Source organism: Sorex araneus, chromosome 6 (assembly GCF_027595985.1).
Source record: "Sorex araneus isolate mSorAra2 chromosome 6, mSorAra2.pri, whole genome shotgun sequence".
In the NCBI taxonomy this organism is placed as follows: Eukaryota; Metazoa; Chordata; class Mammalia; order Eulipotyphla; family Soricidae; genus Sorex; species Sorex araneus.
Genome location: NC_073307.1, coordinates 113,081,357 through 113,107,615, shown reverse-complemented (window position 1 = coordinate 113,107,615; position 26,259 = coordinate 113,081,357). Strand labels below are relative to the sequence as shown.

General features: G+C 48.1%; 1 protein-coding gene across 1 annotated transcript in view; it reads left to right on the top strand.

The window, feature by feature from the left end:
- The window catches only part of GALNT18 (polypeptide N-acetylgalactosaminyltransferase 18), a 383,589-nt gene that overhangs the window by 177,198 nt on the left and 180,132 nt on the right, over positions 1–26,259 (top strand). The window contains exon 2 of the mRNA XM_004613599.2: positions 18,286–18,478. Within this exon, the coding sequence (XP_004613656.2) occupies positions 18,286–18,478 (193 nt within the window). The remainder of the gene's footprint in view (positions 1–18,285; positions 18,479–26,259) is intronic.

Below are 26,259 nucleotides of genomic sequence, written 5' to 3'. Positions count from 1 at the left end.
ATAACCAGACTTGGGTGAACTCACTGGGTATTTGTTCTTCTCCTTCTGACTTATTTGACTTAGCAGACACCTTCTCGTTCCATCTGTTGTTGCAAAAAGTAACATGTTACCTTTTCTAGCAGCTTGAACAGTATTCCACCATGTATAGATAATACCATAGCTTTTTTACTTTCCTTATCTACACATCTGTTATTGGGCATTTGGGCTGTTTCCAGACTTTGACTTGTTAATGGCTCTGCAGTGGCCATAAGTCATATATTTTCCAGTTTTATGTTTTTGTGCACTAGGGATAAATAACTAGGAGAGTAATTGATGGAACATAGCATAGTTCTATTTTTAATATTTTTAGAGTAAGTATCTATACTGTTTTCTATAGAAGCTGGAACAGTTTACATCCCACCAATAGTGAATGTTGGTTCCTTTTTTCTCCATGTTTCTTGTTTGTTTGTTTGTTTGTTTGTTTGTTTTTGGGTCACACCTGATGATGCTCAGGGGTTACTCCCAGGTCAAAACTCAGGAATGACTCCCAGCAGTGCTAAAAGGACCTTAAGGATACTGGAGATTGAACTCAAGACAAGCATCTTGCCAGTTTTCCAGTCCTTTTCTCCACATTTCACCAGCATTAGTTTTTTCCTAGCCTTTGTAGATATAGGCCATTCTCATTCTCAGTGGTGTGAGGTGTACTTCATTGTAATTTTGACTTGCATTTCCCTTCTCATCAGCTATTCTGAGCATTTTTTCCCTCATATGCCTGTTGGCCATCTGTGTATTTTCTTTGTAGCAGTGTCTGTTCTTAGCTAAGCTTTGAATGGGATTTTCGCATTCCTTGGAGGTCTGTAGGACAGATCCACAGATACAGCAGGGGAAGGGAAATTTACTATTGCAACAAGTGAGTCATTGTCCCATTATTTAAATGGAAGGATGAGTAGGCACGCCAGGCACCGACCTGCACCAAACTGTATGCAAGAAGAGGCTGTCCTACGTGTGTTGGTCATAAAGATGTCATCAACACAGAGTCCAACTCAGGGGCACTTTGTACATGTCATGTCCGTTTCAGACACGAGGGGCTTAGACTTAGAAAGGGTTAATCCACAGTCAGGCTGCTAGTCCAAGGCAGAGTAGGCACTATGCTAGGGAATTTGTCTCCTGTCATTGGTGCTCCCACACTCACCATAGCAACAGGGTCTAAGTAAAACTACTGCCAACTGACAGTGATGGTGAGCTTCTCTCGCCCAGGCATGGAAAGTGCTCTGCCCAACATTTAGCAGATGAGGATTCTTTCTAGCCCCTCTGAATAGCCCAGTGAACTGAGGTGCTGAGAGATTCCACAGCTTACTCAGTCACATGGTGGTGAGCACCGAAGCCAGAGTCTAAGCCTGGTCTGTTGTTTGGGCTACATTGCAGAACTCCAATGCGGCTGGATATCATTGTTGTCCAAGTGGATTATGGGATTGGGCCTGAGTGTATGGCCAACCTCTGGGTGCCTCTCTCGGTTCCAGGAAAAGCATAAGGGGAAGACCAGATGGCTAGGAAAGGCCTGGCTGCTACCTTAAAGGATGGGAAGGTTTCAAACTAAGGGTGACTTTGCAAAGTCATCCAGGTGCCTTGCATCTGCCCCTGCTGGGAAGCCCCTGGAATGGCTAAGGACCATGTTAACTCTGTACCCTGTGTCCTTCACAAAGATTGGCTCCTTTGTGTTTGTATAACTCAGATTGCTTTCCTCAGCCTCCCGTCCAACCATTCCCACCCTCAGCTTGGCTGCATTCGTGCTGAGCAAAGATCTCTCCATCTCCCAAAGCAGCTGGAGTGTGGGACACCTCCCTTCCCAGACCCTGGCTGTGTCTGTCCACCATCTGTGTTTATGACCAGCCATCTGCCCAGACAGCCAGCCCCTAGTGGACAGAGCCATGGCATTAGCCTCTCATTCTCTGTCTTCCACAGGAGGGCACGAAGCCCATGGGCATGTGCACTACCTGCAGCCTGTCATGCTCCAGAACTTTCCCTTCTCCAACACTCATGGGATCTCCTACTCTTCATCAGTAGGAGTTGAGCTGTTTGGCAACTGGACCTTCTGGGAAAAGAGGGGTACTTTGATTTATGGGGATCCTATTAGAAAAATTCCTCTGTCCTAAGATTCCTGCCTACAGGTGACTCTGGGAAGTAGAAACCCCATGAAGAGCCTATGAGGTCCTCTGTCACCAGTCTTGCTTTGCTTTTACTTCTCAAGCATCCTCTGCTGCCCTGTTCCTCAGAGAGTTTTCTGGGGCCATCACTGTATGACTGTCATCCCATTGCTCATTGATTTGCTCGAGTGGGCACCAGTAACATCTCCATTGTGAGACTTGTTGTTACTGTTTTTGGCATATCGTACCGCCACAAGGAGCTTGCCAGGCTCTGCTGTGCAGGCGAGATACTCTCGGTAGCTTGCTGGGCTCTTCGAGAGGGGCAGAGGAATCAAACCCGGATGGGCCACATGCAAGGCAAACGCCCTATCCCATTATGCTATCACTCCTCTGGGGCCATGCCAAATCAGAAACCCATAGAGTGTGTAAGGAAAAGACTCCAAAGCTTAAAGTGAGACCTTGTGTTTACGGTAAGTGCATGGCAGGAGGAAGGATTGCCCTCCCCCATCAGACATGGAGACCCCCATAGGGCTGGTCAATCCACAGCAGACACTCTCTGTCTCTCTTCTATACCCGGCAGGTTCACGGGCCCAACCACAATTTCCTTGAAGAGGTGGGGTGCATGTAGCAGAAAGGAGGCATTGTGATGTTCAGGTGGAATAAATAGTTAAATATTAAACTTCCTCCAGAAGTCTGTTTGATAAGAATTATTCTTTTTTAGGGGATAAAATTTAAGGATTGCTTTATTGTTTGAGGCCTGAGATAGCTTGAAGTGATGTGAAATTCCAATAATTGGGTGGGGGGGGATCTAGTTTCCTATGACTTATCAAAGACTACTCTGTCTTAACCCTTGTGCTTCAGGATCTCTGGGGATGAACCACCTCAGGCTAAATCTGTGTTTTCACCAGACTTCCCAGATGGGTTTTTATGTACACAGTGAAGTGAGGTCAGCATTCTCCAAATTCATGGTTCTAAACCTTGGATACATGGGGGAATTCCCTAAGAAGATTAAACAGCCAAACCAAAGCAAACCAAGGGCAGGGGACCATAGTTGTTTTGTGGGTGATTTTTTTCCCCACCCAGTTGTCTTTAATATGAAGTCAGAACTGGGAACTTAAATTCAACTGTGGCCTCGAGGAACGTGCTTGTCTGTGGCTTGGATGTACAGGAGTTGTGTGTGTGTGTGTGTGTGTGTGTGTGTGTGTGTGTGTCTGTCTGTCTGTCTGTCTGTCTGTCTCCTAGGCTGATACTAGCCCTCAGTGGGGCCTGGGGTCCCCACCATCCATCAGAGGATTCTGTTGGAATGCCTCTGTCTGGCCCTTTGATCAGCATGTTAGCTGTCAGAAGATCTTGCTGAGAAGCACCTCTCCTCTCAGAGCTGGGTAAAGAGAAGTCTGCCTGCAGGTGTAGAGGGTAAAAGCTGCCCCCAGATGCAGTGGTCTGTGGAGGGTCTGATTAAATAGGTGGTGGCTGCCCTCTGATGAAGCGTGTGCTATAGAGCCATGCATTTGACATGTACCAGCCTCTGCATGGCAGTGGAAGAACCAATGGGCTTTCTTGCCCTCCCATTATGGGCATGCACCATGCACCTGGTAGGCTCGCATTTCCAGGGATGAGGGATGCACCCTGTGTACCTGGTTAATGTCAACCCACAGGGCTGCCTGTCTTTTCTCCATAACGGGCCTCCTGGCTCCCTTGATGCTTCTGAAGCTCAGGAAGTATCTTTCCTCCAAATCTATTGCCTCTGTGCAGGGATAATCAAATTATTACCCATATTTTCTGAATCAAAGATACAGGTAGCTGTTTAAGCGTGGCTACTGACTCCCATCAGGTAGGATTTTTTATACCTTGAACATCGTAGAAGCCCAGGATCTGGGTCCCTGCCTTGGTCTGTGTGTTTTCTCCCTGCCAGGCCATTTTATAACAGTCAGGAGACCCCAGAACTGTGGGCTCAGGTCTCAACTCTGAGATCAGAAGAGATGGGGGACGTTTAGGGTGGTCTGGCTATCGACTGGATCACCTCTGATAACTTCCTTCCTCTCACTTCAGTCCTGACTTGGCTCCTCCTCTAGTCTCTGAACCGTTCAGAGGGATGAGTGCTTGCCTCATTTTCTCTCCTAGGAAATGAGACCAGTGAACTCACTAGCTTGTGTGGTCTGAGTCATTTTCATTTGCCAGAAACTCCTTTAAAAGATTTCCTATTCAAAACCTTGATATATGAGCAGACTGCATCAAAACTGCTTTTGGAAAGGGAATAAGAATGACCTCATCCCCCTTCCAGGGTCCTCCTTTCCCAGGGGCCTCCGCAGAAGTTCTTGAACATCATTGTCTGGGCTGAATGGTTTTAAATATGGGGAGCATAGAGGGACACATCCTCTCCTTCTTTGGGGTTCTGTGTAAAACTCTCGGGACTATGATTGGGTGTCATGTGTACTTTTAAAAGGCATATTCCCAGATGCCCTTTGTTTTTGTCTTCAAAACAAATAGATATTTATTTTTGAATTTTAAGTGAAATTAAAGATGGTAGGGAGTTTAACATTCATGAAAATTCATGAAAAGGCAACACTGACTCATAAAAGCTAAAATCTTTGCTCTAGATCATGGAATTTCAAAATGTGGGTCATGACCCATCATTGTGTCATGGACTCAGTTTGCTAGGTTATGCCCAGCATTTCTTCCAATGTTTGCGTACAACAGTACATCAGAGTTAGTCACACGTAGTCAGGCTGAAGGCTGTCTTGTGGATATTTTTTAAAATTTATTTTAATTTACTATTTTAAATTTTCTATTTTTTAAAAAATTGAGTCACTGTGATACACACAGTTACAAAGTTGTTCTTAGTTGGGTTTCAGCTATATAATGTTTCAATACCCGTCCCTTCACCAATCTACTCTTTCCCACCACCAATGTCCCCAGTTTCCCTCCTGCCACCACCTTCCTCCCACCCTCTGCAATCTGCCTCTATGGCAGGTACTTTCGTCTCTCTCTGTCTCTCTCTGTCTCTGTCTCTCTCTCTCTCTCTCTCTCTCTGTCTTTCTCTTTGTCTCTCTCTCCTCTGTGTCTCTCTGTCTCTCTTTCATTTGGGGTACTATAATTTGCAATACAGGTACTAAAAGGATCACGTTTATCCCTTTACCTCCTTTCAGTGCTCACTTTTTGTCCAGAGTGACCATTTCCAACTATCATAGTATTTTTTTTTTAAATATAAGGGCCACCCTGAATGGTAGTTAGGGGTCACTAGAGTCACATTAGATACTATTTGCAGGGGTGGGGCGTGTGGTGCCAGGAGTCAATTTAGGCCATGCACATACTCTATCACTGAAGCCATCTCCTTGGTCCCTTTACTCTCTTTTATTTTAATAAGCTGCAACTGATTTACTCCTGGTTTACTATACACACCCAAAGGTATAGTACAGTACAAGTCATACTACAGTGTGTGTACCTATCACACCACCCAAATGTGTGTGCCTGCATCACACTAACTGGACCCCTCACCCCCCACCCTGCTCCTTTCTCCTGCCCCTCCAACTCTTTCTCTCTGGAAACCACCGTATTGGTGTGTGTGTGGGGGGGGGGGGGGGGGTTGGCCCACACTTGGCTATTCTCAGGGTTTACTCCAGAATCTATCCTCAGGGATCACTCCTGGCAGTGTTTGGGGTACCATAAGTGGTATTAGGGTTCTAATCAGGTCTGCTGTTTGCAAAGCAAGCACCCTGCCCACTGTACTATATCTCTAGCCCCCGCTACATTTTTTTCAGCATCTGGGAGTTAATTCTACTGTGCTTAGGGTTGTTGGCTTGAGTCATGGTCCACATAGAAAATTATATTTTAGTCCCTGAAATTTCACTTACCATAATCACCCATCCGTAACAAAGGGCAAGAGTTCCCTTATTTTAAATAGCTGTATTTCACCATGTAATAGTATTATTTCATTGTGTAGTAGTATTTCATTGTGTGTGCTTTCCACATCTTTTATATTCAGTCATTCTGGTTGGTGAATTGTCATTTCTCTCATTTATCTCCTTAGTACTGCTTGTGGGCATCAGACTTCATGCAAAGTCCAGTCTTCACTGTGGGTTATTCCCAGCAGAGATGAGCACAGGCTGTCTGGTAGATTTCTGTGGCTCTGTCCCAGACAGATCCTGTCTGTTTGGGAACCATCCAGCCTCTGGTGCTGAGCAGGACAATGGCGAGCCATGGAAGAGGGGAGGCAGGACTGTGGGGCAGGGGAAATGTCTTTCCACAAGGAAGTCCAGTGCCCTGCCCAGTGTCCATCCTGCCATCCCTCCTTCTGGCAGAAGAGGCTTGGCGGGAGAACAGAGGCGAGGGTGGAGTTGCCATTGTGAAGCTGACCTTGGTCCAGGGCCCAGGAGTAAACCGTGGGGTGTGGTGTATGGGGGCGGGGGGGAAGTGATGTGGCTGTTACACCCCCCACCCCCACCTGCTTATCCCCGATATGGACATGCATGACCTCAAGTTTGCCCATTCACGGAGGCAAGGCTGCTATCTGCAGCTCCAGATTGCCTGGCCTCTGCCAGGGCTGCCGCACCCCGGCCTCTGGGCTGACTGGAGAGAGCAGAACTCGGCCCACATGGTGGGGAGCCCAGGATGGCTTTCCTCTCAGATGGACACCCTTGTTTCCTAGGCCTACTCAGAACAGCTGACCCTGGTCCTCATCAGGGTTTCCTGGCTCCCCCAGGCTACACTGCTTCCTTCCTCTCTGATCTTAGCAGAAGTAGCTGAGCAGCAGGGATCAGGGGCTGATGCTCCTCAGGCCTCCCAAGGCCCCTCAGCCCCCAGGAAACAGGGGCTCCGGGCCCCTCTCTTAGGAGGTTAGGGGAGTCTGTGTTCCAAGGGACTCTGTAAACCAGACATTGAGGAACAGTCGTCTCGGGAACACACCTTGGTGATACCGTAACCACGGTGCCATGGATGATTCTATTTCACAGAGCAAAGAGAGCTCTTTTATCAGTCTGCTCAAGCTGCAATTATCCCACAAGAAAGCAGGAAGCATGACTAGCCCCACATTTCTCCTATGTACAGAGAAACCGAAGCACAGAGAAGTTAAGCAGCTGACACCAGGCCACACAGCCTAGTTGGCAGTAAAGCCACATCACAGACACCTGCAGCCAGAGGTCTTGCATGTCATTGCCAGCCTGGGTCACCTCTGCACAGCAGTGTCTCCGTGTGTCATTGTTTTAGCTTTCACAAGCTCCACTCTAAACTCCCGGGCTTTAAAAATTTGCCTCTCATTCAATTACCAGTGATGCAGGCAAGGCAGAAGCGGCAGCAGTGGGCCTCTGTGTTCACAATTCCCAGGTTCTTTAATATTTTCAAGAATGAAAATATCGAATAATCAAGATGCTCAGACTCAGAGTTGGAAAATAGAAAAGTTTATTGGAGAGTAGAAGAGAGAAGAAAAGGAGTTCCCCAAATGGGGAGGGTCTTGGTATAGGACTAAGTTTAATGTATAAGGGAGTTTAATGTAACCCTTTTTAAAGGCTCGCTGGTCAACTGAATCTCTTATCAATTGTCAGATGTTCCAGAGAATGTAAAGAAGTTACTGGTTTGTCTGTGTGGCCATTTGCCTCAGGCATGTGGGTGCCCAGTGAGCCTAAGCTCCAAGGCAGAATTTTCTGGTCTGGGTAACTCCTGGAATGTTAAGACAGGAAGTTGGGGATCAAGTATATAGTTAGGTGGATGGGGAAGAGATGAGGCATCTGGCAAGAGAAAACTGTGGCTTCCCCTCTCCCTGGCAAGGGGAAATTGAGGCTGCTGTCTTTACCAGGACAGGTAGGGGACACTCTTGTTCAGTGTGTCGGGGCCTCAGGGGGTTTTTGTGGAGCCACCTGGACCCGCCACCTCAAGCTCACGGACTTCAAGTGCTCTCGGTTCTCCCAGCAACCTTGAAGCTGGTGTGCAGGTGAGCTGCAGGGTCTCACAGCTGAATGACCGTCCCCAGACGGGAACCTGCGGTAACTGGGGTCCCAGGGTCAACTGCGTTTTCTGATTTCTGACCTGCCTGGGCATGTAAGAATAGACCTTGGGATGCTCTTTGGAAACTCTGTGTTGTCACCTTGTGCCAAAGGCGGGAATGTGAATGCTTTCCAGAGCCCACGAGGGACAGGTCAGGTCAAGAAGCTAGGCCCAGAGGGGACAGGTCAAGAAGCTGCACCACCCCCTCTCCCTGCCCCTTACTGGCCTCTACACATGGTTTCTGAAGCTTTGTTTTCTTTTGTTGAATGCAGGACCTGCCTGCCTTCTCCCTCTGCCTCAGGTGCCCATGCAGCACCGCTGGGCTGGCAAATGGAGAATTTTCTGGATGGAAAGCAGTCACTGCCCCCTCTTTCAAAGTCACAGGCTTTTGTAGCAGTCCCACTGGACACACGCTGCACTCACAGCACAGGCATTGAGACATCATAAAGGTTTCTGCATCTTTCACGGGATAAATACTTTTACCGTCATGCTTGGTAAATGGATTTTGTTTGGAAACGGCCTATTTCCTTTGATGGTTTCTTTGACATTTGGATTCAAAGCCTTTGCTGGTCCTGCAGGCGCCTGGGGCTGGGAGCGCCTGTGTGTTAACTTTTTTCGAAGGACAAATTCACTCTTCTTTCCCCCCACCAAATACAGTCAAAGCTGCCAAGGCTGGGAGGTTTATGACCCAGGACTGTGGTGAAGACAGGACCTGTGAACCAAGAGCTGCCAGGAGTGGCAGCAAGCTCAGCCCTAGGGCTCCCTGGAGCCTGAACCCCAACCCCCTGGCTCCAAGGGACCCTTCCTATTGTCAGTGGCATAAAGAATCAGAAGTGGGCTATTTAACGGGAGTGGAGCCTCGAAGTATTTCTTCTTGCAAGTTTGTTTTTACAACTGTTCTTGTCTCATCTTTGAAATAACATGTTTTTAATGGCCTTGCAACATGCAGTGAGCGACCTCTTGGGACTAGAGGAATCTGTTTTCAGGATAGACTCCTGTGTGTGTGTGTGTGTGTGTGTGTGTGTGTGTGTGTGTACCCATGTGTGAGGACACAGCTGGGAATAACTGAGCCAGACAAGAACTCTATTCTCCTCTGGGACCTGTGGGTAATAGCCCGGTATCTGGTGATTAATATCCTCTCTCTCCAAATGTGCAGAGCCCCTCTCCTCCCTCTCAGCCTGACATCTTGGCTGAAGGTGCTTTAAGGGGGGCTCTGGATTTGGACGCCACACTGGTGAGGGATCTCTGAGAGAGGAAGTTTTCTGGTTTGCCTGGCCTGACACTGTGGGGTTTTGCTGCATCTGAGGTGTTGGAACCACCTGGTCATCGAGCACTCTTATCCCAGAGCTACATTTCAGGAATGCTCTTGAGTGTCAGTGCTTGCACTGAGCAGGGAAAGAAGGCCTGAAAGGACTGTCTGTGTCCACTTTCCTGGACCAAGAAACAGCTTGTGGCCTTGGGTAAGTCACTTAACCTTACTGGGTCGATCTTAGTTTCTAACATGAAAGAATTGGACTGAAGGTTCCTTGGAACATTCTGCTTCTAAGCAGAAGCACCAGCCCCCATGGGAGACAGGGTCGGTGAGCTGAATCCCTGTGTGTGCAGTTGAGGAGATAAAGGGTCTCCCTAGTCTTCATCCCATAAGAAAGAGAGAGGGTGGTGGACTTGCTCGGGGTCATGGAGTGTGTGGTGGAACCAGGACTAGAGAAGGGCAATGAACCAGTGAGCTCTCCAGCCTGGCTTTCAGGAGGGGCCCTCAGCAGCCTCAGGACCCCCTACAAATGTGTTTACTAATGCACATACTCAGGTCCCACCCAGCCCCATCAAATCTGACATGAGGCTCAGTGATGAGTTGTAATTGAGCGAGTCCATCCCCGGTTAGTGTGATAATTGTGACTATTGAGGAACCACTGTGAGAATCACATGGTCAGAGCAAAGACATCAGCCTCCCCGGAAGGGCTGAGACTGGATGGAAAAAGGTCAGATAACCTAACAGAGAGGTGTGCTTGCCCTTCCCAGCTCACTCCAGATTGCAGTTCCCCAAAGCAAGGATACTGGGGTCTCTCATGCTGGGGCCTAGGAGGTGCTGCCGGCTTCTGCACTTGGTCTGGGGCTGCTGTCCAACCTCCACAGGCCACACTGCTTTCTCCTGAGTTTGGCTATTCCCATCTGCAATTTTGCGCCAGAAGAAATGTGCCACTTATATCCACAGGGCCGGGCCAGCTCGTTCATTCCAAGAAACTGATGTGTGGAAACACTGTGTTTTATGTGTGAACAGTGAGGTGTATATTTAGAAGTCTGGGTGCTCAGCTCCAGGCTGTCAGCTCTCGGGGAAAAGAAAAAATGATGCTCTGTGCTTCAGAGTTCATTCTATCTCCTCGGCAGAATTCTCCGTTTAAAGGGTGGCTTTAAAGGAGCACATAATGGTACCAATAAATCCTGGTTCCTAAGATACATACATTTGTCACTCCCTAAAATGAGCTTCTCCGCATGTTCTTTATATGGTTGGCTTGGAGCATAAAAACTGGGGCCCTTTAATAGCAGCTTTCGTTCTGCATAATTTCTGGTCAGGACTGTTTCTTGCTTCCCTGAGTGTCTGTGCATGGAGTTCTGACAGCCCCGCATGTTGCCGCCTTGGCCCTTAGCCCAACCACACCCATGCCAGAACTTGGGGTTTCAAACCAGCAAGGGAGCATGGCCCAGCCAGCCCTGCCTGGGCCTGTGATGGGATTCCCTTCCCAAGCTGCTGCAAAGCCTCTGCAGTCAGGCACATGCCTGCTTCTCCCCTGCCATGTGAGCCCATCAGGGGAAGCCTGTGGATCCCCTGTTCCTCTTTTAGTTTCTTGCTAGGAATGGCCTCAGGTCCCACATTCTAGCACATGGGCCAATACTGGATCCCTGAATCCCTCTGCACCTCCAAGCAGAGGGGATCTGATTCCTCGCATCCCAGCCTTCTCTTGGGGCCCTGTTCTCAGCTCCACAAACATCCCGCATCCTGACTGCTGTTTGTCCTCACCTGATGAGGCTGAACTGGGACTCACTCAGCTACAAGGGGTGGGTTCAGGGCTGTCCTGTGAAGCTGATAGCTGAGGATGTCAGAGCGTTCCTCAAAGGAATGAAGCATATGGGGTGTATCAAAGCCAGGGCCCGGGCCAGAGATAACTCATAGTGAAGGAGCATGCGCTTTGCTTGAGATAGCTCCAGGTTTGATCTCCAGTACCATATGGTCCTGAGTGACCCTCAAGAACAGAACTGGGAATAACTCCTTTAACAGTAATTTTAAAAAGCCACATCCTGGAGGCAGAGGTTCTTATCTGACAGGTGGTCCTAGGAAAAAACTTCTAGTGAGGGATCTGTCAGTTCTGGGAACTTGCCTCAGATTCTGTGTGAATATTGTCACCATTCACAGTGTGGAGTCAGTTAAGACTCATGCCATGGTGTGGCTGGGATCTGCTGTGCTGCATGCACACCCACCCAGACCCGCTGCTGCTGCTTTCACAGATGCTTCTTGCTCTGCTGCAGCTGTGCCCGCTGCCCGAGTCACTGTGCATGGCTGATTTCCTACTGTCCTGTAGAGCAGAGTGGCTGTGAGTGACGGCAGGTGTGAGGAGCCAGGAGTGTCAAGGACTGGTCCTTTACAGAAGGGTCGGCCACCCCCTGCCTGGAGATGCATCACATGTGCCTCGTGCACTTTCCTGGGATGGCTGGGGCCAGGCACCGTGACCATGTTGATTTCACTTCACAGCCCATTTTTTTGTCTGCTCTGATGTGCATTTCCGACTGCCGAGATCGAGGATCCAAAGCAGCCAGGCCAGGCTCAGATACATTGCTCTTAGCCAGGCATGCTTCGTGCTTCCAGTCTCCGTGCCTCCTTGAGTCCAAAAGCCTGGGTGGGGCCTCCAGATGCCATCCTCATGCCTGGCTGCTGAGCCTGTGCACGGAGCTTAGAGCCGAGGCTTTGGCAGCAGTCACTGCTCAAAGTTTCGCCAGCTGCTGTTGTGCCCCTTCCCTCCTGTCTCTGAGAATTAGCACAGAGGACGTCAGGATGTGTCTGTTATTCTCTGCTCTCATTAGTGGGCCGAGTGTCAGGAATCATGGGCATTTCTCCAAGGCTATATTGTGGCATTACTCGGATCCCCCATGCAATTGCTGGCAGATCTTTCTAGAAAACAGGGTGCACACAGTGCGGATAAGATGCTTACATGGGAAAACAGAGGAGCTGAACAAAAGGATTCTTCCAGAAACCCTTAATTCCTAACCGCAGGGCTCTGCTAGGAAGGAATGGAGCAAGTGACTTAGGATCTACCTACCGGCAAGGCAGAAGTACTTACCAGCTTGCAGGAATGCTGGCCACAGCATGGAGCAGAGCCCCAGACTGGTCCTGAGTGGGCCGAACATAAGCCTTTGAGCTACTGATGGGCAGAAAGGTCTGGAGCATCTCGAGAAACAGGTCAGAGCATCTGGAGTGACAGGCTTCCTGGAAGCCTCTGGGCAGCAGCTGTTCACTGGAGCCATATGCTATTTCCACCATCCAGCAACTCCAGGCGTCAAAGCATCCAACTGAGCAACCTTCCGGGGCCATAAGTCCTCCAGCTAGACCATGTGTCTGGGTTCATGCACTGCCGTGGGACTGCAAGCAGAAGGGGTGTGTTTTTAGCAATTCCCTTCATGGTCCCGAGCACGGCTCTCTCCTCTAGGATAGAGTGATACATGGCATCTGTGATGACCTGGCCTCATGTCCCTATGGCACCTCAATGAAACTGGGGTCCAGTAGACTAAGAGAACAGCTCTAGGGCCAGAAATTTTGCCGTAGACACTCAGGCTTGGCCTGCACTTCCTCACCAAACCATGACTCTTCCCCTTTGCCTTGGGTCTGTACCATCTGTGATGGCTGGCATGTTGGCCTCAAGCACATAAAGTGTTTCCAAGCAACAAAGTGCATCTGGTGCCTTTCAGTCTTTTTTGGGTTCTCCCTTATGGCTGTTCCAGGCTGCTGAGATCCTCACAATTCTGGTCCATGTGATCTGGTTTTAGCACCCTTGGCCATCTCCCTGGAGCCCCACACTGAGCTCTCCTCCTCCCAACTCTTCGCACTAGTTGCTTTGTCCTGCCTTGGAGTGCGCTAGTAGCTCATGGGCTAATAGCACCCTCTCCTCTAGGAAGTCTGACCTGCATGTTCTCCCACCCTCCAGAGGGTCCCAATGATCTGCACTCCTCACAGAGCTGAGCCCTGAGTGCTCCTGTATATATACACTTTGACACTCCCCTGGGAAGGTACCAGTCTTGGTATTTTGGTATCTCTGATGCTTGGCAATACTCTTGGCAGAGAAAAAAAAAATCTTGTGTGTGTGTGCGCGCGTGCGTGTGTGCGCGCGTGCGCACGCATGCATGTACTTTAGGTGATCTAATGAACACGTGCTCTCTGAGGCATAGCTGACAGGCCCTTCCACAGCCAACTATGATGGGAGGACTGACCTGGGGGTGCCTAGCAGTCTGGGCTAGAAAGCCGTCCTGGGGGTGAGCTTCTTGACTGTTCTCTGACTCTCCAAAAGGTGGGGTGTCCATGAGGGGAAGGCAGATTCTTGACACCTGCCAAAGCTAAGGAAGAATTCAGTCTGTTTGTCCATATTTGAAAAGCACAGGTCCTTGAACTTCCCATTTACTCTTTCCATGTCGAAGGAGTGTATCCCCACCTCTGCATCTGAGAAACAGGCAGGAGGGGGTTATGGAGAAAGAACAGACACCTATGGTTCTGCCAGAACTTTGGGGATCCAGGAGACACTTGACTGGATTTTCAAGTTCCTGGGGACCCTGTGCTGGCACCGAACACCCCATGAAGGCATCTTAGATGAGTTTCTGGAGAAGCTGGGTCTGTTTCTTATTGCATTCTGCCCCTGAGTTTCTGGGTGCAGGGGCATGGGGAGGGTGGCTCAGAATTTTCTGCAGTCTCTTTCTAATTCTGCAGGCAGGAAAGAGACAGCCTTTTCCCTCCTGTCTTCCACCTTACCTTCCTTCTCCCCACTCTGGGAGGAGGTTGGGAATGGACCCAGTGATGTTTTGTGAATAAAGTACCATTACTATCAAATCCATTGCCCAGGTGAGGAAATTGAGATGCAGGGTAAGTTAAGTTAAACTAGTAACTAGTAGAGCTGGAGGATAATCCTTAGGATTTTGACTACAGGCAATGCTCTCAACTAATTCTTGGGAAAGGAAAGAAAATTGAATTGAATTAGCATAGGCAAGATCTTCTTAACTCAGTGATGTCAAATGTAAGACATAGAATATAGATTCTGCACACACTTTCTTACGTGGCCAGAGAATATTTTCAACTCTGCAGACCTTGTGGTCTCTCCCACTTACTCAACTATGTCCTTGCAGGGCAGCCATAGGTGACATAGCCACAATGGTATTTCAATAAAACTTTTGTTTTAAAAAAACGACAACAATGGTGTCCTAGATTAGGCCCCTGGATCTTACTTAAATTGCCCTCATGGTGGAGAAGAAACAATGAGTGGTTTGGAGAAAGCCAGATTTCTTTCAACACACTGAAAAACTGGGTGACTTTGGATTAGTCACTTAACCTTTGCATCCTTTCTTCCTTGTGTCTAGTGACTAAACACTTTGGATTACTGATTGTCTTATTTATTTTAAAATAGCACATGGATCCCAGGTAAGAGTTGCATACCCTGATGAGAGCCAGTGAAACCTCTGAAAACTGCTCTCATGGAGTCCACACCAACAAATATGACAAAAGTAAACTCAGATAATACTGTCTGCCAGCCCAGTGCCTGAATTTGGTGGTGGTGATGGGGTGGTGATTGCTGATTTAGCAAGCAGCATTTTTCCCCTCTATTGTACCTTAGTGCACCATTTAGGAGTCGCTAGTTTCAAGTTGTCATTCATACCCATACTTAATAATGTGCTGTGACCCAGGTCTTTAGTATGTTTATAAAACATTATTCTGCAATGCAGGCAAATTTGTGAATCATAATTTTTTCACTAACTGATCTCATTTTAACTTAGGACTATCCAATTAGGACATGAGGGCAGTAAAATTGCATTTCTGTTAAATATTCCATGATTCAGTTGGTTCACTGACTTAGATTTTTACTACCCCCCTCCATTCCAAATGAATGAGTCATATATCTTTTTAAAGTACAAGGACCTTCAAGATCATTCGACCCTTTGCTTCTCCTCCCACATGACAAAATGAGAAAAACAAGTGCACCCTGAGCTCTGGGCTGGAACCCATCATATTCATCAGTATTCTTCCTTGGTTTAGATATGCCTACATAGTTTGCATTTCATTTATATATATATATATACATATATATGCACACAGTGTGTGTGTGCATGTGCATGTGCGTGTGTGTATGTGTGTGTATGTAATATACCTTCTAATCTTCTAATCTGAGTTTCCTTTTGTATCTGTGAGGAAAACTGGTCACCAAGATGATGTGACATGGTTGTCTTTGGAAATCACCAGCATGTTGCTATTTTGAGGCAGCTGATTAGGACCCTAGTATCAGGAAACAGCCTTTCTGGAGTTGACCCTCAACTCCTCCACTTTATTCTGAGTGAAGCCAGGCAAAGTTCTTGTTCTCTTCGTGCCTCATTTGCACTCTGTGACCTGGTAGACGAAACCTGTTTCCCCCTTATAGGGTGAGATGCGTTGATAATGTTAGCAATTCTTGTGGTACAGGTAGGCTCATGGCCACTATGAGAATAACCCTGGCATTCCATGGACCTTCCACTGGGGCTCTCCAAGGAGAGAGGAGGTGCACCTTCATCCATTACTGAGAGCATCAGTGCTGTTCACCTGTATGTTGGCATCTCATACTAGAGGCTCTGGTCTCAGCTTCCTCTCTACTTTCTGGGTCAGGGGATTTCTAGCTTCCAGGATCCATGACAGCCACTTTCTTCTGCAACATGCTCATTTATATTCTGTGCTGGGCTTCCACTCTTGTCCTGAGCCTCCCTTCCATAATCAGGGGACTCTGGGTATCTGTAGGTCTCTCTTTTGTTCCCAGGTCTGCCTCTCTCCAGACTGGTTCTCCTGACAGTCTCTTGTGAAATGATGGTTCTGTAGTTCTGAGTTCTCCTCCCTTGAGGATTCAGTAACGATAGTCCCTGGTCTATTTTCAGTCTGACCTTTTTAGTTACTTGGCCCAGTCTATGACACACTTCTAGCTGAGGAGACAGTGTTCCATGCCTGTCTCTCCTGTCCCTGCTGCTTCTGCCTGTGCACTTGTCTTGTTCCAGACTCCAGGCTGCATTTTTTTTTTTTTTGCTTTTTGGGTCACACCTGGCGATGCACAGGGGTTACTCCTGGCTCTGCACTCAGGAATTACCCCTGGCCGTGCTCAGGGGACCATGTGGGATGCTGGGATTTGAACCCGGGTCGGCCGCGTGCAAGGCAAACGCCCTACCCGCTGTGCTATCTCTCCAGCCCCCCCAGGCTGCATTTTTATGAGCATGGAAGGTGCCAGATGCGGAGGTATGGCACCTCTCTTCAGCTTCTAGTTTCTTACTTTAAGTCCTTTGCCCAACTCCCTGTTCCTGGAAACACATTCAGAAGTTAGAATTCTTCCACCTAGGTCATATAACACCTCCCCTAAGAGAGACACTTGAATGAGTGTCTCAACTTGCTATCATCCTAGCTGCATTGTTCCTGAATTTACTCTGAGAAGATGCTTTTAGTGCATCTTTTATATGATTATCACACATCTTTGGGTGAGAAGTATAAGTCTGACCTCCATGTGCCAGGTGGGCAAATCAAGGCCTAGAAAAGGAAAGTATTTGTTTGTGGCCAATGAATAGTGAAGCAAGGACTTCTTATTTAATTTTATTTTACTTTATTTTCATTGATGTGGCATTGCACTGTAAGTTTCATGGGTACATCATTGAAAATTCATGTGTCTGAAAGTTCATCACTGAAAGATGAATTCCCCTAGAGATCTTGGTCCCCTAGAACCCACTGTCCTTTTATCCTTGGAGCATAGATTTTAGTCCCTAGCTGTGTGTATCCAAAGTTTCCACTTTGTCAGTAATCCTGTCCCTCCATTTTCTTGGAATGCCTGGGAAACCATGCTGTGTTTGGGTTCCACTCGACCTGGTTATGGGGTTCCGCTACCAAGCTTGACAAAGACCCAAAGTATGGTTGATCTGGGCATGGAAAAACACCTTGGCTGCAAATGGTTCCTTCATTTTTTTTATTAGTGAATCACCATGAGTTACAGTTACAAACTTATGAACTTTCATGTTTGCATTTTGTTTATATCCCTCCACCAGTGCCCAGTCCCCTCCACCAATGTTCCCAGTATCTCTCCCACCCTCCCACCCCATCCCCCCACCCTGCCCCACCTCTGTGGCAGGGCATTCCCCTTTGTTCTCTCTCTCTCCTTTTGGGTATTGTGGTTTGCAACAGAGGTACTACGTGGCCATCGTGTTTGGTCTGTATTCTATTTTCAGAGTGCATCTCCCATCCCGTGCGGGTCCTCAAACCACACTTTATCTGGTGTTCCCTTCTCTATGCGAGCTGCCCCTTCCAAGGTTCATTCATTTTTGTACATAGAATCTGAAAACATCAGGAAACAATTTGGTGGGTTTGAGGAGCTCTTGGCAGTATGGTGATTGTCACTGAAGGTACCCAATGCCCAGCAGGGCCAGGCAATGGAGAGGGAGGGGGGAATGGAACACATCAGACACTGGAATAGAATGTGGGGTGGTCTCGAGCCTGGCAGAGGATGGGATTCAATATGGAAAAGAAAAGCAGAAGCAGCCCAGTTGAAGGGCTGAGACCACCGTATCTGTGGAGGAGGACAACTGTAGACAGAGGGGTTCCCACTTAAAGTTGTGGGGCTACAAGGTCACCTCTATCAGCTTCTTGGCAAGTTGTTAAGGGGGTTTCCATATTCCTTGTGCCAAGATTATTGGTAGATGATGGATGGATAGGTGGATGGATGGATGGATGGATGGATGGATGGATGGATGGATGGATGGATGGATGGATGGATGGATGGATATACTTGGGAAGGGTTGGTAATTTCAGTTTTCTCTACCCTTCATCTCCAAGATGGGGCTAAGATCGTTCTCCCTGTGATGGTGGTGAGGAGAGGAGAGGGTGGTCATGGCATGTGCAGGGGTACACTCTGACCCACTGTCTCCTTGTCCCTTCTCTCTTCAGAAACTCCTGCCAAGCCTGAGGAGACAGAGGCTGAGCCGTTCACAGACTCCTCTCTGTTTGCACATTGGGGCCAGGAGCTCAGCCCTGAAGGCCGGCGTGTGGCCCTGAAGCAGTTCCAGTACTACGGCTACAACGCCTACCTCAGTGACCGTCTGCCCCTCGACCGGCCCCTGCCCGACCTCAGGCCCAGTGGGTGAGCAGAGTCAGGACTGGGCCTTGTGGACCTGCCTGTAGGGGGAGGACATCACCAGTGGGCTAGGGACAGAACCAGAATTGTACAGCTGGACTCCAGGCCCCTTTCCTGCTTTAACTGAGGTCTGTCTCCTCGGCCTGCCCTGGACAGGTCACTCTGCCCCTCTTCCACTCTCAGCCTCAGTTTCTCCATCTGCTAAGCAGAGGGGAGTCTTCCTTTGATGAGCTATTATGGGGATTAATAACCTAATTTTCTCCTGAAGGGCACTAGAATCATCTGGCATTCCTATTAATAAGTCATTTTAACCCAATTAGTTGCATTTTTATGAACAATTATTTTTTTTCTTCTGTAAATTAGTTTTTTAAAGTACATCTGTCTTCCGGGGCTAACAAGTCATTACACCCAGCAGAGGAGTTGGCCTGACTTCTCTTCGTTACTGAAGATGTTTCTTTACGTTTCAGTTGGAGTTTTGATAATGCCTAATTATTAAAAATGTGGGCACGTATCACAGTTGAGAAAAATCTCATTAACTTTTTGAGACCCCCTTCCCTCACAACTTCTACTCCCCTTTCTCTTTAATTTTATGATTTTCTTAATACTGAAAGCCACAATGGGCTGATAACTGGAGTTTTCAGGAAACTGCTTGCCTCTCAGTTCTGTGTTGTTTTGGGAGGAGAGCTTAGTTCAGGACCAACAGCATTTATTGAGCACCTGCTGTATGCTTTGTAACTGGCAATAATTTTACTGGCCCAGGAGCCCTGGATCTAGGGATAAAAGAGCAACTGAGGATCTATAAAGGGAGAGAAAAGTGCATGTTCATCGATGATATTTATTGAGCAACCATTATGTGCTGGCAAAATCTGGACCCAGGGATAGCATGGGGAATAAGCTCCTGATAGCTTGCATTTTAGTTGACTAGGGATAGATAATAAACAAAGCAATTTAAATACATGGATGTTAGATGGTGTTTATTAGTATAGGTGAATATAGAGTGGGGAAAGGTGGGGGATAGTGGAATTGCCCGAGTGGTAGAATACCTAGGTTTCGCGGGGGTCTGAGTTCCATTCGCAGTTCTGCAAGACACCAGCACCATTAGAGATGGCCCCTCAATTTAAAATAATAATAATAATAAATAATAATAATAATTCTTGGGGGAAAAGAGAAAGGTGCAGCCTGGAATAAGAGGAAATGGAATTTTAAAGAAGAGATCAGAGGAGACCAGTAAGAAGGTGATGTTTGAAAAAAGACCAAAAGGACATGAGGAAGCAAGTCACCTGAATAACCTTTGCAGGCAGTGGCCTGCCCTGCTTTTGGCCATGGCCTTGGCCCTATGCTATGGACATTACAGCTAACTTTGATGCAAAACCCAGGCCCAGCTCAATGCCTCTTTGTTCCTAACCAGAGAGGAAGGAAGAAGAACTCTGAGAGAGGGTGGATATTGCAGATGGCAACACGGCTCAACAATAAACGGCATCTCATGGGCTGGGTATGTAGTACTGCCCTTCCTGGTCACCTCCCCAGCTCTGTATGAAGAGAAGGAAGGGGTTAGTGTTTCCTTCCCATGCAGAGCCAAGAAAACGCAAGAACAGCAAGACGACTTGTAGCTGGAGAAGGCAGTGGGCCAAGGTGCCCCAGGCATTTAGATGCCAAGTCCTGGCCTTTGACATTTCCCACTAGGGCTTGGCACAAGGCTTCCTGTGCACCCAGCTCACCAGAGTCCCTCCCACCTTTACTGAGGGCGCTGCCTTGGGAGAGATGCAGGAAGTCGCCGGGTGGGGGGTGGGATGGGGTTAGGGGCAAAGGACCACTCAGAGCAAGTGAGTTCCAAGAAGGAAATGCCTGTTAGGAGGCAGCCAAAACGGCCAGTCCTGACATCCCAGCTTGCTGAGAAGGGTTCTTTGACAGCTCTAGGTGGACAGAGATCTACAGTTTCCTCCTGGGCTGTTGGAGAGAAGCAAGAACATAGTAGGAAGGCCATTCTTCCACGAGAAGATCTACAACTCTTCCTACAGTCATGCCTGTCCAGTGCGGACAAGGCGCCTCTGGCAGCCCCTTTTGCAGAGAGAAGAGCAGAGGCTGGTGGAAGGAAGAGGCAGCTTGGAGCCTCCTGGCTCCATAGTAGCCTTCTAGGCCAGGTCTGAACAGGGCCCTCTCTCTCCACACTTGGACGCCAGAGACTCCCTCCACCCAGATCTGCCAGATACACCCAAAGTTCAAGAGCTGCCAGCGGACCTAAGGAAACAAAGGTGTGCTGAGTAGAACACTGCCTCTCTTTGTATGCTCATTTCCACCCCAAACACACCCACCTTGCTTGTACCTGGGCCATCGCTTGATTTCTCCTGTTAACTTACCATGGAAACTGACTGTCAGTGTTTTCTCTGTCCTTCTCCACCAAATTATATGGGCAGCCCATGCCCAGGAACATACCGAGCACTTTATGTCACCTCCGGTGCCTCCTGGTGACCTTCTATAAGTTGCTAGTAGGTGCTTTCTGGAACACACACAGAGTCTCCCTTCATCCTCACATTCCCCATACTTCTGGTACCAAAGAAGAGTGTCCCACAAAGATTTACGTGTGATGCAGCTGAGTATCCACAGTTTTAGTTCATCTGAGATTCATCTGGAGATTATGGAAAATCTCCCCCCAGTCAGCGGCCCAGTCAGGAGTCCCAGATTGTCCCCCTACATCTGGCTGACTGGCTGGCTTCCCCTGACCCCTCCTTGTACCTGATCATTTGCTAAGGCGACTCACAGAACGCAGAGACACGCAGGGATCTGACTTGGTAATGGGGATCCGGGGAGTCTGGCCACTCTGACTCTCTCCCCACACTCTTGAGGCACAGGCAGCCCTGCTGCTGGGTCGGCGCTGGACTTGGGGGCCCACGGTGCCCTGTCCTGGTGCAGGCCCTGCCGAGGGGGTGTCTGATAGAGCCACCCATTGATGAGTTGACCTCATTCACTGGGAATGGAGTTTCACAAGGACCGGACACACAGCTGTGTCCTGGGCCTCACCTGGGCTCTCATGTCTATGCAGAGAGAGGCCACCTTTCCTGGGGTGCCCTGACACTTGGCTGAGGGGAACTCAGGATGGGATTCCTCCTCTCTGCACTGCTGGGATAGGAACAGAGCAGGCCCCTGTGCCATGCAGGTGGGAAGAACTGGGGGGACCTGGGAAGGAGTCATTGGTGTGTCCCCACCCCCCTGGGATCCCCGGAAGGGCTTTGCTAGAACCAGACACTTGTTTGCCTTCTTGTCTGGGGCATGGAAGGACTGAAGGGGAGAAAGTGGCACCCCAGCCTGACTGCACCCTGCTCACTCCCGCTTCTCCAACACAGGCATCAAACACTCTCCAGCTCCTCAGGGGCTCCCTCCTGCCTCTCAGGCTCCCCCATATTCTCCTCAGAAAACTCTGACATGACTGACCTATTTACCAGGACAAATAGAGCAAAGGGACAGTCAGGGAAGGAACCAGGACCAGGATCCATGTGTTATGTAGATTTGCCAGACCTCAGCAGACCACCCACTTCAGACCCCGCATCCTGCTATCCTGCTGCATGGAAATTCAACTTCAACTCAAATTTTTAAAAATATTTTTAATTGAATCATCATGAATTTCAAAGTTATTTGTGATTGAATTTCAGGTATACACCAGTCCCTTCACTAGTATCCACTTCTCTCCACCATTGTCCCCTGTTTCTCTTCTGTGCCTCCCCCCATACATTTATTTTTAATTAAAATAATGTTGGGTAACAGGAATATAAATGTGGGTGTGATTTAGGGGTACAGTGTTCCCCCACTACACCGCCACACCACCATCCCACCACCAAAGTGCCGATGTCTCAGCACCATGGAGGACTGGACCCTTCCTGCCTATTCCCCAGCCTCATTGCTGACCTCAGTGCCGTCCTGAGCCAGGGCTCTTTTTCACTGGACATTGCTTCTTTGCTTTCATTTCTCTCTGCCTCGTAAGGGTAAGATTGTCTGGCTTCTGTTTTTCTCCTTCTGCCTCATTAAGCAACCGTTTTTCAAAAGGAAGGTATGAGAGACATGGGGGAAGTCCTTTTGCTCTTGTGAATGAGATCTTTTATTCTGCCCAGAGCTTTTAGATAGCACTGGTTAAGGGCCACACAATGCAGGCAGAGGACCTGCAAGCGGCCGTCCATAATAACAAGAAGCAGATGTGTCTGTCCTGTCATGGGCCAGAGCCAGACCACACACTTTGATGGCCTTCTACAGCCTGCCAGGACATACATACCCACCTACATAGGATAGAGAACACAGGTGATGTCTTTTGGGAAGTCACTGAGAAGACAGACTGTGATTGTGGGAATGTATGTGTGAGTGTTTGTGTGTATTGTTGTTATTATTGTTGTGTGTTTAAAACAAACTCACCAGCTCAGCGCATGGAGGGTGAGGCCCCCACCCATGACGGTGAGGCAGGCAGGTGGATGTGGGGTCTCCCCACTACCTGGCATTAGTGCCTATTTTGCTAACGGGGGCCAGAGCAACATGGAAGGACAGCACCTGACCTAGTGGGCATTCGGGTGGGGGAGAAGAAGGGCTTTCTGGAGCTGTAGTGTCGGGGCTTTCACGCTGCCATGGCAACGCAGTGGCCTTCCTCCAAGATAGCTCAGAGCAGAGCTTTTGGCGAGTGCTGCTTCCCGCCTCTTGCTGGCAGAACCTCAGGGACTCTAAACCTGGTCAGTCATGGTGTCACCCTTCTCCTTAGTGTCCCCTGAGGAGCGCTTGCTTCGGTGGACCACCAACTGGTGGGATAGGGTCTGGGATTGAGGCTTGAAGGTTTGGTTAGGGGGACAGGGTACCTCTCACCACTGTGGAGGAGAGAGTCCATGCCAGCAGCAAGTGTGAAGGAGCAGGATGGGTTACCATAGAGAGAATGTGGCTGGAGCCTGGTCCAGGGTCCTAGAGGCAGGTGGATGCCCGCTAAGTGGCAATGTGCTGCCGCCCTGTGGGTATGGCCAAGGGTCTAAGCGTGTGGCTAGGAGAACACTGGGGTCTTCATCTTCTCCATTTCTCCTGACACACAGCTGAGGTCTCTGACATTGGAGCCAGTAGGGATGGCTTCCTGGGTGTCTGGGGGGCAGAATAAGGCCCTCCCCAGGGTGCCCATGTCCTAATGTTGCTTCCTATGAGTCCGTGCTGCTGTGTGGCCACGAAGAATAAAAGTTGCAGATAAAAAAAAATCTCCTAACCAGAAGGCTTTAAAATGAAGCATTGTTCTGGATAATCCAGGTAAGCCCAAATGACAAGTGCACATAAAAGGGGAGGAGAAAGCGAGTGATGGTTGTGGCTTAAGGAGTTGAGCAAGTGTGGCCTTAGATGGCCCAGCTGGCTGAATGAAGTTTGCTGAACCACCTGGAAGTTGCCACCAGGATATACTCCAAGAGCTACCACTCACTCACTTCTGCAAACTGCTTACTGCCTGTTTTCTCACTTCACACCACTCCAAAATCTCTTTAAAGACGTGTGTATTACCTCCATTATGTGCAAGAGACTATGAGATGTTTTCAAGCTTAAAAAAACGTGTAGTGGCACATTGGTGGCAGACCCAGGATGGTAGCATTGTACCCCTAATGCACACATGAACTTTGACTCTCATAAATCAATTTCCCCCAGAAATTATGTATCCCGTAACCATTTAAGGGGGTGAAATCTCTCGGGGCCAATGCTGCAGGCAGATGGATGGTGGTATACTGGTGATGAGGTTCTAGGAAATAATGAAACTTTGAAGAAAATGCTCAACCCTGAAATAACCCAAAAGCATGAGGAACATATCCGTTTGAGATGCAAATACTAAGTCCTTTGGAGGGTGGAGAAATTGAGACACAACCCAGGGAAGGTTAGACTCCCTCAGAAAAGGAGAAGTTATGGGAAACCTAAAGGAGAATCTAATTAAGAATATGAAAGAACCATCAAAAGTCCAAGGCTTTCCTGTGACAACATCAGATTAATTTTAATATATGCAGAGAACTCCAGGCCAAGAGAACGTGCAGAAATTGTATATAATATTCTCCCCAAAGCCGTTTTTTGCGTTTTCCACTCTGAAGAAGTCTATGCATGCTTTCTCTTGCTTTCTCTTGAACATCTCTCCTTTTCTCTCTCTCTTCTCTCTCTCTCACTCTCTCTCTTCTCACTCTCTCTTTCCCTTCCTTTAGAATTCTCTAAATATCTTTAAATAAAAGTTTTTGCTTTACCTTAAGAAAATGAAATTTAAGTAATATGTTACTTTCAATGTGTAAATTTGTTTTAATAAAATTACTGAATATATAATTTTTCTGTCAAAAATAAAATAGCAGCACATATGTTTTCAAAATTAAAAAAAACACTTTGTTCAAGTCCCCACAGGCTATTCAGGATAGAGGCAGTATTTTTGCCTGGGTCTTTGTCTCTAGGACAGGGGAGCTCAGGGGAACCCAGGGGAACCTTTCTGCAGGGGAGCCCAGGGGAACCTTTCTGATTTGGGATGGTGGTTCTGTGAACAACTCAGGAGAGCAGATTTCAGACAAAGGGGTAAAGACAAACACTTGTACTGGTGTTTGTACTGTGTCTCTAAGCACAGCTGAAGGGAAATACTCCTTCACTAATGCCCTCTTGGAAATACTTCTGGATCTTAGTGTTTAGCTCATTGTCAGTCGCTAGTCTCATGTGGTTGCTCTCGAAGGAAGAGTGAACTTGAGCCATATTAATGGAGATATGATGTCTTGTAAAAGGAAGATGATAATTTTATTCCTTGCCCCTCATATCAGCATTGCAGAATGGGATTTTGAGGGACATCAAAAGGGAAGTATGTTTAGAGAAGAACAACTTAGGAAAGAAATTGGGTAACATGACAAGCATATGATGTTTTCCCTTAGATTATGGAATAACACCTAAAGCCTGAGTCCTAGGGGTTTTTCTAGTTGATTCAGCAAGTGATCCAGTGTCTTCATGATTTGGTCATACAGGGGTGGAGCTCTCAGAACACTGCCTGACACAGAGCAGCAGCTGTGGAAGTTTGAGTAACCTTCTTACTGACGTCTCTGATTTGTAGAAGGGAATGGCCATCCCACACATGGTGAAAATTTTGCTTGAAAGTTAATTTCTTCATGACTTATTTTCAGTAGATGTTGGGTTTGTATATCTTTTGTATATCCTATTTACCCAGATTGATTAAAAATTTCTCAGGCTGAAGGGTCACAGGAGGGAGGAACTGGAGAAGCCCTGCTCCGACCTTCTTTGCTGCTTTGCATTCTTCAGCTCTCCTTGCTGACCCGTTCACCCACAGACCCACTCTACAGAGACACTCCATCCTACCTTCCACTAGAACCAGAAATTTGTTCCCTGGTGATTGTCTATGTAGTTCCAAGGATCTCGTTGTCTCTGGATTTCTAATCAGATGTTTCAGGAACAAAAGGTCCACCTGCTTCCTGTGGGTTATTTACATTTGAAGTGATTCCTTTCCTCTCACCCTGCTCCTAGTTCATGTGATAGGATAGACCCTTTCTCTGGTGATCACCAGAACGGAAGTTTATACAACTTCTGCCTCAGGATGAAGGCTGCACGTCTGGGTGATTGCATTTGCCTAGTAGTTTGCTTGTGAGCAATTCCTACACCTTCCATTTCTTGATCAGGTGAGTCTCTGACCCAGCAACCCATTTCAGCCTGAGATGCCCCTCATCACCTCTGGGCCAGCTATGGTGTCCCCCTGGATCCCTGCAGGGTCACCTTGTTTTTGCCTGCTTTGCTCCCTGAGACTGACGGGAAGATCTGGTCTTTTTGTT